A 16,616-nucleotide genomic window follows, 5' to 3' on the forward strand; every position below is an offset into this window, starting at 1 on the left:
TCAAAGGTTCACAAGTACCACAAGCTCCTTCCTCAGGCTCACAAACAAATAAATATGATTTATGTCAAAAAATTAGATCTCTGAGGAAGCAGTCTTGTCTATTCAATCAGAGGTACTTTGAAGGATTAAGAATCTGCAGTCTTAAAAAAAAATTATTTCATCACTTTGATTGTACACTTCAGAATGGGCCTCACCAAGAGTAGTAAGATGAAGAGAAGAACCAAGAGGTTAAGACCTGCCATAGAACTAACGCTCAAAACTGCTAGGGACACAATTTTTTCAAAATGCTAAACCATTACCAGATTGCTAACAGTAAGGACAAACTGAACTCTACCCAAAATCCTCATCTTCCAGTTCTGTTTAACATTATATAGAATATAATATTTCACAAGGGTTTTTTATGTTTTTCACTGACCTTCTACAAAGATAGCTTGGGAAAGAGTGGCTGGAAATTTGCCTGGCAGAAAAGGACCCTGGGGTGTTGACTGACATAAGGCTGAAGATGAGCCAGCCATGAGCCCAGGTGGCCAACAAGGCCAACAGCATCCTGGCCTGTATCAGGAGTAGTGTGGCCAGCAGGAATGACAGTCCCCAGTAATTGGCACTGGTGAGGCTGCACCTTGAGTATGGTGTACAGTGTTGGGCCATCACAACAAGAAAGACATTAAACTGATGGAGTGAGTCCAGAGAAGGGTAACGAGGCTGGTGAAGGGTCTACAGCACAAATCCTATGAGAAGCAGCTGAGGGAACTGGGATTGTTCAGTCTGGAGAAAAGGAGGCTGAGAGGAGATCCTATCGCTCTACACAACTACCTGGAAAGAGGTTGTAGCAAGGTGGGGGTTGGTCTCCCCCTCCTAACAAGCAACAGGACATGAGAAAATGGTCTCAAATTGTTACAGGGGAGGTTTAGATTAGGTAGAAGAAACTTCTTCACTGAAAGGGTAAATTAAACACTAGAACAGGGTACCCAGGGAGTTGGCTGAGTCACCATCACTGAAGGTGTTTAAAAGATGTATAGACATGATGCTTAGGAATATGGTTTAAGGAATATGGACTTGAGTTTGGTTAGTGGCTGGCAGAGTTAGGTTATAGTTGGATTTGATGATCTTAAAGGTCTTTTCCAACCAGAATGATTCTGTGAGAACCCTGAAAAAACAGATGTTCTATAGGAACCCTGATAAGTAACATGGGGTTTTACTGTACCATTAAACTCAGAAACAAAAATAAGCTTTAGAAGAGCAATAGGAAAAACAGAAAAAGAAAAAAACACAAAACAAAACAAAAAATAGCACATGTATTGTCACTTTAAAGGTAATGTGCATAGAACACCCACCTTCATTTTGTGAAACCTCTGTAAAAATAGACCTGGACACTTCAGAAGAAGTCTAACGCACTTCCAAAAAATTCTGCCAAACAGGAAGTTTTTTTTAGGAAAGCACTGCAATCTTGATTTGTGCTTTCAAGCTTTCCTTATCACATACCAAATCGTGAGCTGCTTCTACATTTCCAGACTTGACTCTACTAAAACTGCTCATTTCTTCTCCTAAAGCAATACTGCTCAGTTCCTAAAAGCCCTTCCACAGTGACTGAGAAAGAAGAAATCCAGTAAAATGAAGAATTAAGAGCCCAGTGATTTAAGCACTGTACCAGACACAAGTCTGAAAGCTTAAGATGGGTCCCAGTTGCCCAACCCCCTGTTACATTTTACTCTACCAACATCAGATCACACAATCCACATCACCTCAGAGTTTCACAAATAGCTAGTAGGTACAAGGAAGAAAGCTTTGCTAGTGCTACCGTAACACCTGCAGCCTTGCATGCAAACCTGGCATGCTTTCGAAAGATATTTACTTCCCCAGACTCACTATGACCCAAGAAGTTTCAGGTTCCAAGGTTATATCCATTAAGCTTTTCTCTGTCAGTAAAATAGCCCAAGGGAAGCAAAAATTTTTTATTCTAAATAAATCACAGTACAAGATTTAATATAGTGACTTCGGGCATTTTTGAACAAAAGCAATTACTACTAAAAACTGTTTAGTAGAACTGCAGTATATACAACAATACATAAAATCAAAGACCCATCCAGTTTTCTTGCTTTGATGGACATACTACAAAGTCTCACAATAAATGTAACCATGGATTTTAAAAGTACACCACCCTATTTATTATGAAGAATTTAGTCATGACTTTCTCTGTATAGGACTAAATTGCTATAATTCCATATATTTTTAAGAGTCATGTGTCTCATAATGGCACTTTGGCCCCATGCCATTTCAGAATATCCAAAGGTAGCTCATTTTCTTAATTTAGGAGATGGGGATTTTTCACTGAACAAAAGATGCAAGCGAGCTAATGATATCCATATAAACTAAGTGCTCGGTGATGCAATAAAGAAAATGTGATAATGTTAAAAGAAATGGAAAAGCAATTATTAATTTATGTTTTAAGCAAAGTTGTTTTCTTGTTTAAACTACTCTACATGAACTGGGTGGCAGGTTGCCCATAAACACTTTTTTATTAACAGATTACCCTAGAATCTCTTCGGCCTAACATGACTGCAGTATTTTAGTAGCTTCACCAATCTACTTTTGCCAAAGCAGGAATGTTTGTTTGAAGTACAGAAGACCATTGCCAAAAGTTGAGACTATTCTCCTCAGTGTACAAATAGAAAAAAAAAAATTGGTATACATCTACAGCAAAGCTTTCCAGATGCATCAAGATAAGCATTTCTTTAGACACTGACTACATGGAACCACACATCCAGGCTTTGAGCTATTTTTGTTAAAGAATAACAGTTGCAAGCTCTTCTCACAAAATCTAGGGAACAGAAGTCACACAAAGCAAGTTTTCTGTGTCTCAAATATATGAAAACTTCAGCCATTTGCTTCCACTGAATTCATCTTCTACTGCTGAAAAGAATATGGGGAAAATGAACAGATGCTGACATTCAGTGTGATTGGGATCTTCAGATATTTAATGACAGAATGATGAACAATCTAATTTTTCTCCTTCCTGTGAACTGGGTTTGGAACAGAAAAAAAAAACCCCAAACTTTAATTAAAGAACCTTTTCTGCCAGGGAATAAAGAGTCCTAGGCATAATTTGGTCTGTGTGGAACACAGAAAAATTATTCTATGGTTATCTCCTTTATTGTCAAGAATTTCTGTTGGAAATGGTCTTCCTTTTTGGAACTCTCTCTACTGAGAAAGAGACTAAGCTTCAATCTGCAAGTGAGTGTTTTTAAAGCATGAAGCACCAATAAAGATATAGCATTCATGTTGGCAGACAATCAAAATACATCTCATTTTATATACTGTCCCAGTTTTGCTATTGAGAAAGCACAGAAAACTGAAGAAACTTGTTTAAGATGGACCAGTTAAACAGCAGGGAACAGGAGATTTCCTCCAAATTTTCTGCTCTAGCTTCAAAGCTTATTCTGCCTCCTATAAAAGCAAACAAAAAAACACAGTATTGATAATGGTTAGACCACAGCCCTGAACAATTAGTATCTTAAAGTTGTGAGAAACATCATCCTAAAGATAGACAAATCCTGAAAAGAGACCATTTCAGCTTTCTCAAACCTCTTTACAGTTTAATTGCTACCCCGCTCAGGTCACATTTGTCTTCTAGAGGGACCATCAAGCAGAAGAGTGATAACTATGGACAGCATGGGAACAGAGTTCTTATGATGCTGAATGCTGCCTCAGGTTGAAGTCTACCTAATTACTCCATTCAGGAAAATTAAGCCTTGAGTATATATACTTAACTCTAGCTCATTAGAAGATGTTTATATCTGCTGGGAAAATAAAGCACAGTAGATTATGCACATAACTTCCTGAAAACTATGGACTACATGTCCTGCTGTAATGGTTCAGATGCAAACAAGAAAGAAAAAAAGCATAGATGACCCTCTAATTGCTTGATATAAATGTAACACATTTGAAACAGGAGGTGAAATGCTGAATTCCACCCTGGTAACAACAGCTAAATCCCTTTAAGTATGGAGAAAGTCCAAGAGATTGGCCTGCTATGAACAATGAGGCCACCAGCAGTTTACACTGATCATAGCAGTTTGAAATCAATAACAAGTACAACTGGTCCTTGTGAGGAACACATACACAAACATCCAGCAGTGTGCAAAGGGTGAGCCTGAGGCTGAATTGCCACACATAAGAGCAAGACTCAAACACCTGAACAGCTGGAACAAGTGTCCTCTGATCAGCACCACAAGCTCAGAACAACTGGATACCTGTGAGCAGACGAGCGTGGGCATATGAGAGATAAATACATTCAAGATTTTACGTTACTCAGTGCTGTGCTACTCCTCTTGTGCCTACCTCATCAATCAGTTTCCCCCGCAAGACAAAAAACAGAATCAAACAGCTTAACTCTTTTCTACAGCCCCTGATGTCAGGGAGAGTGCCATGGCAGCTCTGCTCTATAGGCAAGAGCTGGGGTCCAGCACTTGACCTCCCTCCAAGGGTTGTGTTCTACTCAGCTCTACAGCTTGTAACTTCCCTCCTATACAGTAAAGGAACCGAGTTTTTGTCCATAGTTCAAAAAAGGAGAACAGAGCCTCTGCTATTAATTGCTCTAAATGTTCCTGTGTATGGAAAGCACAAAAATACCTTTCTAATTAGAGATAATAGCCAAGCAATATCTGTCTGCCTCGGAATCACTTGCTTTTAAGTCCCATAGCTAAAGCAGAGTTGGAGATATTTCTAAGTAACTGGAAATAGAATCAAGCTGTATTTCAAATGGATACACTGTTCAATTTTGACTAGTAAATAATCCCAAACTGTAACTTTGTGATTCAGAAGCTTTAAGTTTTCCAGGACAAGAAGTCTCCACCTGGACTTTTCTCTCAAAACTGCAAGTTCTAGAGGCAACTGCTGCACAGAATGGCACAGTCCTGCCTCTGGCACACTAGGTCACCAATACCACAATGCTTACCTTTGATTTTAACCCATCAAATCTAAGACTGGGGACAAAGAGCATAACCAGAGAGTAATTCTATTCTAATTTAATAGGTTAAACACGCCACCAACTGTTGATTCATTTCCACAACCACTTCATAGACTCAGAGAATCCAGTACAATGCTGATGTTATTTTGACATTTCCTCTTATTGATAAATTTACCAGTGTCAGTGAACTCCCTGTACATTTGCATCCATAGATTTTAGTTCTTCAGAAAAAGCATTAGTTATGTTTTTACATGTCACTGTATTCATAGAAAATAATATTAATAAAGTAATTTGTGTGCTAAAATTATCACTGTTCCTCCAACAGTGGTTAGAGTTCTCAATGAATAATGAGACAGCAATGTGGTTAAGAAAATTTCTGTTCACATTAATCTGTTCTAATCACTACTGGTTTTGAAGTAAAAATGCCTAAATTGCAGACTGCTCAAATACAGAGAATGTGTTCTATAAAGGGGTTAGCTCATCAGCCTTAACTAATCAGGACTGCACTATTAATTTCCTCACATATCTGTAATCTAGAACAGGTTAGATCAATTTTTAAATTAAGAATATTTTCTCTTTAACCACCTTTCTAAAAAACTATACAGTTCCTGTGATAACTTACTTGCAATAGGAAGGAAATGAAAGCTTGACAAGATGCACCTATACTTGAAGATGCAAGGAAAACACTGATACCCATCTCCCATCTACTGGTAGGCAATGAAAGAAGCATTATCATTGCTATACTCTCACAACATGAATGCAGAAAAAAAATGAAGACTGACTTTTCTCCCACTTCCAGGATTTAATTCTCAATGAATAAGTTTTCACTGACTCAGTCTTTCTAATTCACATCTCATTTCAATTAAAAACACTTTTGCAGCATTAAAGAGTAAGTGGCTCCCACTTTCAAAAAAATTCTTGCACATTATTTATTGCTTGTAAAACCATAGCAGGTAAAGCATCCTATCCTGTAGGTCAACAAGCACTTTTTGGTTGTGTTTCCATCTTTAAGCAACAGAATGAAACAGGCACTTCTTTCAAGTTTCACTCCTTCCCAAAATACTTTTCAAACCAGTTTCCTTAGGCATAAGGAGAGCGTCTGGTTTTATACTGGGAATGCATCCGAGCCTATCCCTGCTGCCTGTGCTCCCCTTTCCTGAAGGCACAGTAACCACAGGAGATGTGACTTCTGCACTGTTGTTGGGTAACAGGCCTAACCTATGAGCTGAGGTTGAGGGGTTTCAAACACTTCTTTCAAGAATCAACATCCAACAAGGGATCAGGAAGGATACATTTTCACCAAGCTAGGAAAACACAAAGACTTCAACTGCTGCATGAAACTTCTTCCCTGCCCTCAGAAGATACATTTTCTGTCAATCTCACTGTTGTTTTTTTTTCACAGTAACTGTTTCTCCTTTCACAATCTTGCAATACTTCCCTTGTTTATTTAGAAAGCAATTCACAATCTGAGAATTCACAGGTGTAATAATGACTGAGTGCCAGTAAACAGGTTTTAACAAGTCATCATTTCCCAAACTGCAACATCACGTTACCCTAAATTACAGGTAAGCTGTGAACACATGCACTTTCCTCCAACCTCAATCCTTACTCTTATGCCTCTGTTTTCTAATATATTCTACAAATGAGAGTAATTAATAGCACTCCCCCCCCCCCCATCTACCCTTTGTTCTTAATTTCTATCACCTTTTTAAACCCAAAACATATGGAGTTAAGGGAGGTTTCAAATATGGCATTAAGAGCACAGCATGGTCACTGCTGTTGAGTAACATGCTATCTGAGTAGATGCTGATTTAAGAGACCTTGGGAGTCCATAATAGATTTAGATACCATACAAGATACACATCTTTTTTAGATTTGATGAGGGAGTTCTAATTTTTCAACTTGTAAAAGACAAACCTCTTAAGGCAATTAACCTGACAGACAGACTGGTTACAAAAAAAGGAAGCAAAAAACATACTTGCAGACTAATACAAGCAGCAAAGGAATATAAGATTTACCTACACTTTAAAAGGTATTAACTCAAGTTTTCTAGAAAGATGGCCTAAGTCTTCCCAAAAAAAAGATCAGAGTTCAATCAGTTTCAGGACAACAGAGAATTAAATTAATTCTGTTCTGCTAAAAAGTAAGGTTCTGGCAATGGCAGTGTAGAATAAAGAATCTACAGGACATCATTTAAAAATAAAAGTCCAAACACATAGTTTATTACATGGCTTGGGTAATACCATATGGCTGTGAACATATGGGTAGTTCAGTTTTTAGTGAACAAAAAATAAGCAGGGTTACTGGTGCTTTATTCCACAAATTCCTTCTGCTCATCTCAATCACTTGGAAACTATTAGTGAGATACAAGTCCTATATCCTTTAGTGTTCCCACTTGAAACCATTCATTGGCAACACAGAAGCAGTAGCATGTAACTAGAGTATTACAAAGCTTATGTCAAGAACAAGACAAAAAACACCAAAAAACAAAACCACACACCACTGAACAAACAAACAAAACCAAAGACAATCAACACAAAAAGGCTCCACCAAGCAGCATGGAATTTTACAGTCCCAGAGGATAAAGCACAGCAAAACAGAGCTCAGCCTAGCTCTCTATTTTTGCAGTCAGCTGCTGTAAACCGTCAGCACACCATTAAACATCTAAAAACATGTAAATACTAACCTATATATAAGGTAGTGGGGACTGAGCAGCGATACCTCACATCACTAACACAACTTGAACAGACACATAGCACAACAAAAACAGCCAGGCCACTCACCAACAGAAAAGAGCTTTGTTCCTACCCTCCTGCATACCTGGTTCCCACCAGACTTCTGAATGGTTCCAGCAGCTAAATCAAAACATCACTGGCGTGAAGAGCATTAAATCCATTTCAGAACATAAAAGGATACAGCCTTAGTGCTCCAGTCTGAGTCCCGATGGCCAGGATTTTCTGAACAGGATCAAATGCCAAGGCTGAAGGTTGGTAGGGGAAACCATGGCGGACAGTCTAACAAGTCAGAGCGTCACAGTAGTGATGAGTTAAGCAGGAGACAAAACCAAACAGAATCAATGTTGTATGTTAGGGAACAGGGTTCAGTGATAATAACCATTAAGAAAGTAACTTAGAAAGCATTTTAACAACAGACTAAGAAAATCAGCTGGTTTACATGGACCAATTACAAAAGGTATTTCTAGTTGGAGTTACTCATTCATCCTTGTTCATCAAGCTACAATCATACTTAACTGAAACTTAATTGGAATCTTATATTTCTTCTGTAGAAAGCCTGTATCAACTCAGCATTTTTGTCTACCTCATTTGAGTAATCATATATCCAGCTGTAACAAAGCCACTAAACTATTAAAATCTGAGATGTTCCTAGAAAGTCTGGCAAAAAACAAAGCCAGACTTGTAATTACAACTATTAAAAACTACTAAACCTGCTTTGCTGAGAATCACTTCAATTTCAATCCAACAGGCCCCACATGACAGTGCAACCTCTCTCACCACATTAAAAAAAACCAAAAACTAAAACAAAAACCAAATCAAACCCACACTCCACAGAATTATTCTCCCACTCTCTGAGTCCCACAACTGGGACCAAAAAAAAAAGCCCCCCAAACAAACAAAACCAAAACACATCCCAACTAATAAAGCAAAAAACCCTTCAACCACAGTAAGTTTTCTTAACATGAAGCCACTGGCACATTTAGCTTTTTGGTGAGCCAACACTAATTTGCTAATTGACCAGGCAACAACTCCATTACACTTCACAGGCCCTAATTAGAATTGAGAACATGATAAAAGTGTTACACTTATTTCCCTTATAAATGTACACAACACAAGCCACACAAAACACTAGCTTTTACATTTCAAAAACTTTAGCTTACAGCAGAGTTATTTTAGGGCCTCATAAATGTAAAGCAAACTTCTATACACTCCTTTTACTTCACTGAAGTTACAGACATACCCCACAACTCTCAGTATTTCCCAGTGAATAAAATCTAACTGGGAACAGTTCTGCTCTTTTCCATATCCTTCACGAACAACTTACAGAAGTGGCAGAAACACATGCAATACTAGACAGAGCAAGGAACAGAATCCACAAACAAGCTCATCCATGTCAAGCTAGGCCATGGGTGCGTTGTAAAGATAAAAATGGGTATTGGTATTCTAATCAGTTTTTATTCCTCGTGGTACAGATGGTGGATTAATTCGCTGCATCATTTTCTCAAGTGTGCTGACACGAACCGCAGTTATTGTAACACACACAAGCAAAGAAACCAAACAAACAACAAAAAAAAACCCTGTAACTTTTCCTCTGTCTCTGGAGAACATTTGCAGTATAAGCATCAGCGACTTGGCAACACACTGCAGCGAAACCACCACAAACGTCTATAGCCTCTTTAGGCACACAGGAACAGGATAAATGCATTTCCAAATAATGCAGAGCGACAGAGCCCCTGTCTTTCGGGCCCATTAGCAGAGGCTGCTACTCAAACGCCGCGGTAATCACATCCGCACTACAGCTAGGTACCACTCCTTCCCCCATCCATCCTACTGTTCCTACGAAGCCGTGGGGAACACGGTCAATATTACACGCATGAAAGAGCCTGGAAGACGACAAACCCTGAAACTCTCCAGTAAAGATGACTACGGAAATCCAACAAGACCTGTACAGCTACACCCACTGCTTCCTTCCCTTCTCTCCCCATATTCCTCTTCTCCCCACCCCCCCCGAAAATAATACACTCAAACAAGTAAACATGAACGGCGGGGAGGCTGAACGAGGTGGGGACCGGGAAGCGAAGCCCGCAACTCCCACCACCGCGGTGAGAGGCCCCTTCCCCGGCCGCCAGCCGTCCGGGGGCCGCAGCGTTCACTCACCTTGCAGAGCTGGAAGTGCTCGGACTGGAGCGTCTCCTGGATTTCGGTCTCCCGGTTCCCCGACTGCTGCTGCTGGGCGGCGGACGACGCCGAGGCGGCGGCGGAGACCGCCGTCAGGCCGTCCAGCACCTTCCTGATGTTAAATTTCCTCATGGTCTTCGGCGGCGACGCTCCTCGCTACCCCGGCCTCGCCGCCGCCGCCGCCGAGCTGTCACCGCCGCGCCGCCCGCCCCGCAGGCGGCAGACGAGCCCCCGCCGGGGGGGCGGTGCAGGGGCGGCCCGCGATCAGGGGGGCCGCGCTCTCCGCCGCGGGGCAGCACTCCTCCTCGTCCGTGGGGAGGGCGGCCAGGCGTCAGTCCGGCAACGCAACGCCGCTCCTCATCGGGGCCCGCGGGTTAGGAGATGGGAGACTGGAGCCAAGCAAAGACGAGCCGGTCAGAACACCGGCACCGCCGCTGGTCCCAGCCTCACCGCCCGCGGCCGCCCCGCGCCCTGCCCGCCGGGGCGCACGGCTCGCTCCGGGCCCAGGACGGCCCCGCCTCGGTCCGGCCGCCCCTCCCGCTGCCGGAGGTGTGCGGGATGCTTCTCTCTCGGAGGAGCTCCCACGTCCCCCCGCGTAGCCCACCTCACATCGTGGCGGCCACGGCCGCCGCTGTCACCCGCCTCTGCGTGCGTGCGTGTATGATGTATGTGTGTGTATGCGTGTGTATGTGTGCGTGTACCGGTCCCCTCCCGCCGCCGCAGTATCTCCCCCCTTCGCTGGCTCCCGCCCCGCGGCTCTGCTCAGGCTCCCTCCGCCTCCTCAGAGCTCTGTGTGCCGCCAGCCCGTCACCAGCGGGGCTTCTCCCGGATGCTGCCAGCGGCAACTGCTGCTGCTGCCGCCCGCCCCCACAACCATCCTCCTCCTCCTCCTCCTGCCGCCGCGGAGAGCGCCTCCCCCGCCTCACAGTCGCTCCCCCTTGCCTGACAACGCGGAAGCGCAGCGCCCCAGGGAGGAGCAGCGGTACCGACGGCCACTACCGCGGCACCCTGCCTGGCAGCGGCGAGGCGGCCGCGCATGCGCCCTAAGAGTGCCGGCACCCGGATGTGGTGGGGGGGCCGGTCCCCTCCCGCCGGGCCGGGCGAGCCGAGCCGCGTGGGGGCTGGAGCGGTGTGTGAGGGGTTCGGGGCTGCGGCGCCCGGACTACCGCGCCGGGCTTGAGCTGGGTATTGGCCCCCGAGCAGGCGTAGGTGGGAGCAGGTAACAGGTGGTGGCGGGCGCTGCCGTGGCCAGCGCTGTGCCTGCCGCCGGCGCGCCGCTGGAGGCGCACGGCAGGTCCCGGGGAGCCAAGCGAACCGACCGGGGTGCCCTGGCGAGAGCCGCTCTTCGCGGCTGGTGACAGGCGGAAGATCCCTCGGCGGCTGCGCAGGCGGATGGGGCAGGAAGGGACTGCGTTTCACGCCGTGGCGGCCCGGGCGTCGAGGCGGACGTCAGACGGGGTTAGGGCAGCGCCGGCGTTTTCCCTGGGGCCGCGGCCTCGGGGTGCGGCGAGGGGCTGGCGGCATCCACCGGGGAGCGGCGAGTGGCGGCCGAGCTGGTGGCAGGCGGGAGGGGAGTTTCCAGCGGCGGTAGCGCCCAACCGGAGAGGTGTGACACCCCCCCCTCACACACACACACCCGTCATCCTAAGCATCGTGCTGGGGAAGGATGCGCGGGTGGGGGGGCCGAAGGTCCCTGCGCAGCTGGGCAGCAGCGAGCAGAGAAGTCACAGCCAGACCTCACCTTGGCAGAAAAGTACTTCCTTCTTAGGGCTGTAAAATTAATCTAAGCAGGTAGCACCGGGCTGTACATTTCTTTCTGCTCCCCACTAGTATAGTACTCTATTCTGTATTTATTTTTTCTTGTAGTACTACATTGAATTTTCTTGATTATAGATAACTGCTATTCAGGTAATAGCAGTAAGGTCAGGTAATAGATACTGCTCTTGCCTCAGTCATTGTTATGTTGGTAAAGGTAATTAATTATTATTTGTATTATTATTATTATTATTTTCTGACTTTGTTTTCAAGTAAAATGAACTGGAAGATCAGGCATCAGTTTCAGAGGGAAAAACTTGTAAAGGTGTTTCAAGGCATTAACTCACATCTCCTAGCTATAGTGTGAATGTCTTCACCGTAAAAGTCTCTGCACACAGGAAAATGGTACTTTCAAGTTGTATTTTCAGCCTGATAAGCAGGCATGCTCTATTACCACAGTCAGTGTAGTAGTGCACGAAGGGATTAGTATAATCACAGAACAGCAAAATCCATCATCACAACCTCGAAAGTCAAAATTCCATGGACTTTTCTTACGCCTGCAACCCCCTGTCAGTTTACATTGCCAGCAAGTACACCATATAAAAGAAAAGGAGACTGATATATATTCTTACAAAGTAACTGAGTCCTGAACTTAGGGAACTGTTCCCCTGTGTTACCAGGACTGTTGGACATTTCCTCAAATAGGCAAAGTGTGAAAGAATGTTTATTAAAATTGTGAAAGTCATAGAAATAAAAGAAGTTGACTTAAATAAGGACCGGTAAATATTTGATATAAAAATTAACTTAATTTTACGAGAAAAATGTGTGAATTTTCAGTCTGCCTTTAATGATCCATTATATATTTTGACTAACATCTTGTGGAACTTGGTCATATTTGACTAAATGGTAAACACAGACTTACAGATAAAGACGTGTGGAGGTGTAACTTTAGGACTGTAAGTTATTGTTGATTTGAGACCTATGGTCAGTATATGTTAAGCCAGGCCCTGCAAACACTCCCTAGTTAAAACTTTAATAGCACAACTAGCACCATTATTTATAGTAACTAATATTAATCATGGGGGGGAAAAATCTGGATGAAGAATTAAAGGACTTTAACAGCAGTCTTTTTGCATATTGCAATAATTTCCCTTTTATTGTCTATGTACTTGGCCCTCAAATCCATTCTTTAAGAGGACTATACATTCTTAGGGCAGAGATTTATTTTCTGTTTACATTAGCATCTATCACAAGGAGGACGTCATTCATTATTGTAATGTTGTACTAATACTTTTAAAGATTTAGTCAAGTATAATATAATATACTATAATATAGTCAAGTATAATATAATATCAAGTAGTATAATATACACAAGACTGTTTAGTTGGCTGGGTTTTGGGGGTTTTTTTCTGTGGGGTATTGTACCACCAGTGTTAGCATGGGACAGAGGGAATTATGGTAGTCCTCCATGAGCCAGAATGAGTCAAAGCCCATCTAGTTATAATGTATGTTAGGATTTATTGGAATTATCCAAGAGCAGTGGGTAGGGACTGAAATGACAGGTCCACTTGTGGTGTTTGTCATCAGTTTGTATCTGAGCCCCCAAAGGGTTTCCAGCTGTATCCAGAGAAGGCAGTGTAGTCCAGGTCACTTGTGCTGCTTGGCATGGACAAGAAAAGGACCATCAGAAGTGACTTTAAGATCTCTGCTTGGCCTAAAGCTTTTGATAGTCAATCCAGTCTTTAAAGACTAAGATGCTTAGCTTCCCTGAGAACTTTTTAATGATGCTTAGTCACTCACACTGCAGTGTCAGGATAGACTGAGCCCTAGCCAAACATTTCCATGCCATAAATAGAAGCTGGAAAACATTTCTGAACTAATCCAATTCAGGTTGTTCTACTGAAGTGTATGGGGCCAGGCAGTGTAACCACAGCTCTAAGTTAATTTTGGAACCTTCCCTGGCTGCTGGGAAACTGCTCAAGCTTTCAAGCTGTTACCAAAGAAACATCTGGGTTGGTTGGTTTGCTTTTTTTTTTCTGCAATAATCTGTACTTGTGACAAATCATGAGGAGGAAATCCTGCAAGAGGTAAACTTTTCTACATTCCTGCAGCATAATTTGAATAAGCCATAAAGGAGAAGGAAATGAAGAGCATATGTCAATTAATTGGTCAGCTCCTGGAAAAAAAAAATTGTGCTATTAATTGCCATAACCTCAATTAGAGATGTACTGTCTACTGTTTGTAAATTCACACATTTCAGAAACATCCTGATTGACCATACTAGTACTGATGTAACAAGTTCCTGCCTCTGGAAGCCTACTTGGTCTTTGTCAGGCTCACAGGTCAGGGGCATCTTTTTTTTAAAGACTTATGGAACAGCTTGCCTAATGCAGTACGTATGGGTGGTATTAGGCTGTATGGACATACATGGCAGAGAGAGGGCACATACTGCTGCTGCAGAGGCTGCACCAAGATGCCTGCACGTTCAGATAAGTCAGCAAGCTTAATGACAAGGGCATACCTTGGTTGTTGAAGTATGAATTGGGAAGGTTCTGCAGGAATGATCTACACAACTAGCACAGATAACACACAGGGACCCACGTAGCTATTGAGTGATGGGCTAGAGCATGGCAAAAGAAAGAAGCATGGCTGTCTTAGGAAGACTTGTGAAGAAGGTTGTGCACCATCTTCCTGTCGCAAGATGAACCTCTCTTAGGGCACGGCGCTCTGCGATCCAACAAGTGTTCAGCAGAAGTGCACAAATAGTGCTCTGAGTCTGTTGCCCTCAGGACTGGTTAGCCTGGCTCAGTGCTACTGCTCCAGATTCAACTGACCTCTCTGCTGGCTTGCTCAGGAATGAGCTGAGCCTCATTCAAGCCTCACCTTTTATTGGCCCCCTAATCCTGCTCATGTGCAGTTCGGGCCCACCCTAATCAGGCACAGGTGGGCTTAACACAAGCTCATGCCCACTACCTGGTAATTACTGGCACCTGGTTGCCTCATTGCCTCATTTCACTACATCTTCCCACTGCTGTTTTGGATCAGATAAAGGCAGTGTTGGCTATTAAACTCTACACAAAAATTTACTGTGTCTCATGAAAACGTTTATTGCTCAATATCTATTCTCTTCACTGGTGATACAGTTCCTTCAAAAATTGTTCTTCATCATCTGTCTTTTTTCAGCTCTTAAAAAATAAATGATAAAGTATTTAAGGAGGAGATTAACACTGCATTTTTGTTTTCAAATTTACTTTTATCATTTTTATCTGTATCTCCAGTACCTAAGGCTAGGTCCTCCTTGTAGCATAGTCTGGCTAATTTGGCTCCAGACAATCCCTCCTTCTTATCAATGTCTAAAGGAGTAATTTATTTTTCTGCTTATCCAAATCTTCTTTGGCCAGCGCAGACATTTAATTAATTTTGTTCTGATTTTGTACTAAAAATGCATAGTTCTCTTTTGTTCGTGCAGTCTGTTGATTTCTTCTGCTTTTTATATTGCATTTTATTGGAGCATGAGCCAGCTGTTAAGAATAGAGGTATTTCAACTCTAGCATCTACATTCTCTTGCTTCATGCTTTTAGTTATAACTGTATCCTCAGTTGTCCTTATGCTTTAAGTTAATCTCTTGTGTAATCACACCAGGCAGTTTTGCTGGCTGAGTATGCCCTTATTTTGCTGGTGTTTTCTGGGGGTACAGTGCATAAGAAGTATTACGAGCAAGATTCACAGTTCACAAACCATTCACCTCCCTAACTGTGTGTATAAGCTCGAGCTACGTGGGTAGGTGACATGATTTACTCAACAGATAGTATGACATACTTAACATTAGTACAAAACTTGCATCATTATTTGCATTATATTGTATAGCTTCTGCAGTTTGATCTGTTCTGATGGATTCTTGAAAAATATTAATGCAGAGTAATACAAGCACAGAATAAGCAGCTGAGATGAGAAGGGATCTCTGGTGCTCATCTGGTCCAGTGATCCATTCAGGAATGAACTGGAGCCAACTTCAGAGTCAGCTCATGTTGCTTGGGGTTCTGTCTTAATTTTTACATATCTGCAAAGATGGAGATTCTGTTACCTCTGCTTTTTTGCATTAGTACAGAATAAAATTACTATTACTGTATCCCATGTGCTGCATTTCTATTTTCTCAGTTTTATATTAATAGTATGCCTAAGTCAGAATTAAAACCTCCAACAAATAATGCTAGTACTGTCAGAAAAGGATTTGAACAAGATAAGGCTTTTATCCATCTAGAAAAACGAGGACTGATACTTTAATGAATATTGTTTCATATGTATTTATCATGTACATTTAATGGTATTCAGTCAAGTATAATACAGGTGCTTCTTATTACAGTGCCTCTTAAAGACTGGCATAACAGAGCAAAGTAAATATGAAATACTATCACTTCCCATTAAATGGCAGCAAAATATTACATGTGAAATCAGCACAAGCTTTATAAAATAGCCAAATTAAGAGAAAATATGAGTGTCTGCCAAGTGAGGAAGGATTTTCTTGCACTAAATGAATTAAAGCTAAACTAAGATGGACAGAACAAATTTATCCATTCTTAAAACATTCAATTTTTAAAAATGTCTTCCAAATGCATTGATCTGCCTATATACAGTATTTTGTTCAAAGTGTAGCATTTCAGACAGAATCTTTCATCAATGAGTCATTTTAAGTGACTGCCCACTACAAAAAAAAAAACCCAAAAAAACAAAAAATACCACATATTACTGTAATTGTAACGAAAGGGCATTCCTGTTGTACAGTAGTTTAACAATCTAGACAAGCATTCATTTAGACTACAAAAACATAACGCCGATGTTAAAAATGGCTACTATTTCACTGGTATTTTCTTAGTTTAAATTAAAAGCATTTCATAAACTGCAAAGCTAAGCACACAAGCAAGCAAGTGGACAATCCTTTTGATGATGGTGAAGCTAAAAAGTCCAAAATGCATGTATGCTTC

At 42.3% G+C, this 16,616-nt stretch overlaps 1 protein-coding gene across 3 annotated transcripts in view; it reads right to left on the minus strand.

Annotated features, from left to right (window-relative positions):
• STXBP5 (syntaxin binding protein 5) overlaps positions 1-10,042 on the minus strand; it is a 98,933-nt gene extending 88,891 nt beyond the window's left edge. For 2 of the 3 annotated variants that reach the window (XM_030448006.1, XM_030448005.1), the window contains exons 1-2: positions 9,859-10,011; positions 7,883-7,980 (exon numbers count right to left, since the gene is read on the minus strand). In XM_030448006.1, the coding sequence (XP_030303866.1) occupies positions 7,883-7,980; positions 9,859-10,011 (251 nt within the window). Of the gene's footprint in view, positions 1-7,882; positions 7,981-9,858 lie in introns of all 3 variants that reach the window. The other variant, XM_030448008.1, reaches the window with a different exon arrangement.
• Between the last annotated feature and the right edge of the window lie 6,574 nt (positions 10,043-16,616).

Source organism: Calypte anna, chromosome 3 (genome assembly GCF_003957555.1).
Source record: "Calypte anna isolate BGI_N300 chromosome 3, bCalAnn1_v1.p, whole genome shotgun sequence".
NCBI lineage: Eukaryota > Metazoa > Chordata > Aves > Apodiformes > Trochilidae > Calypte > Calypte anna.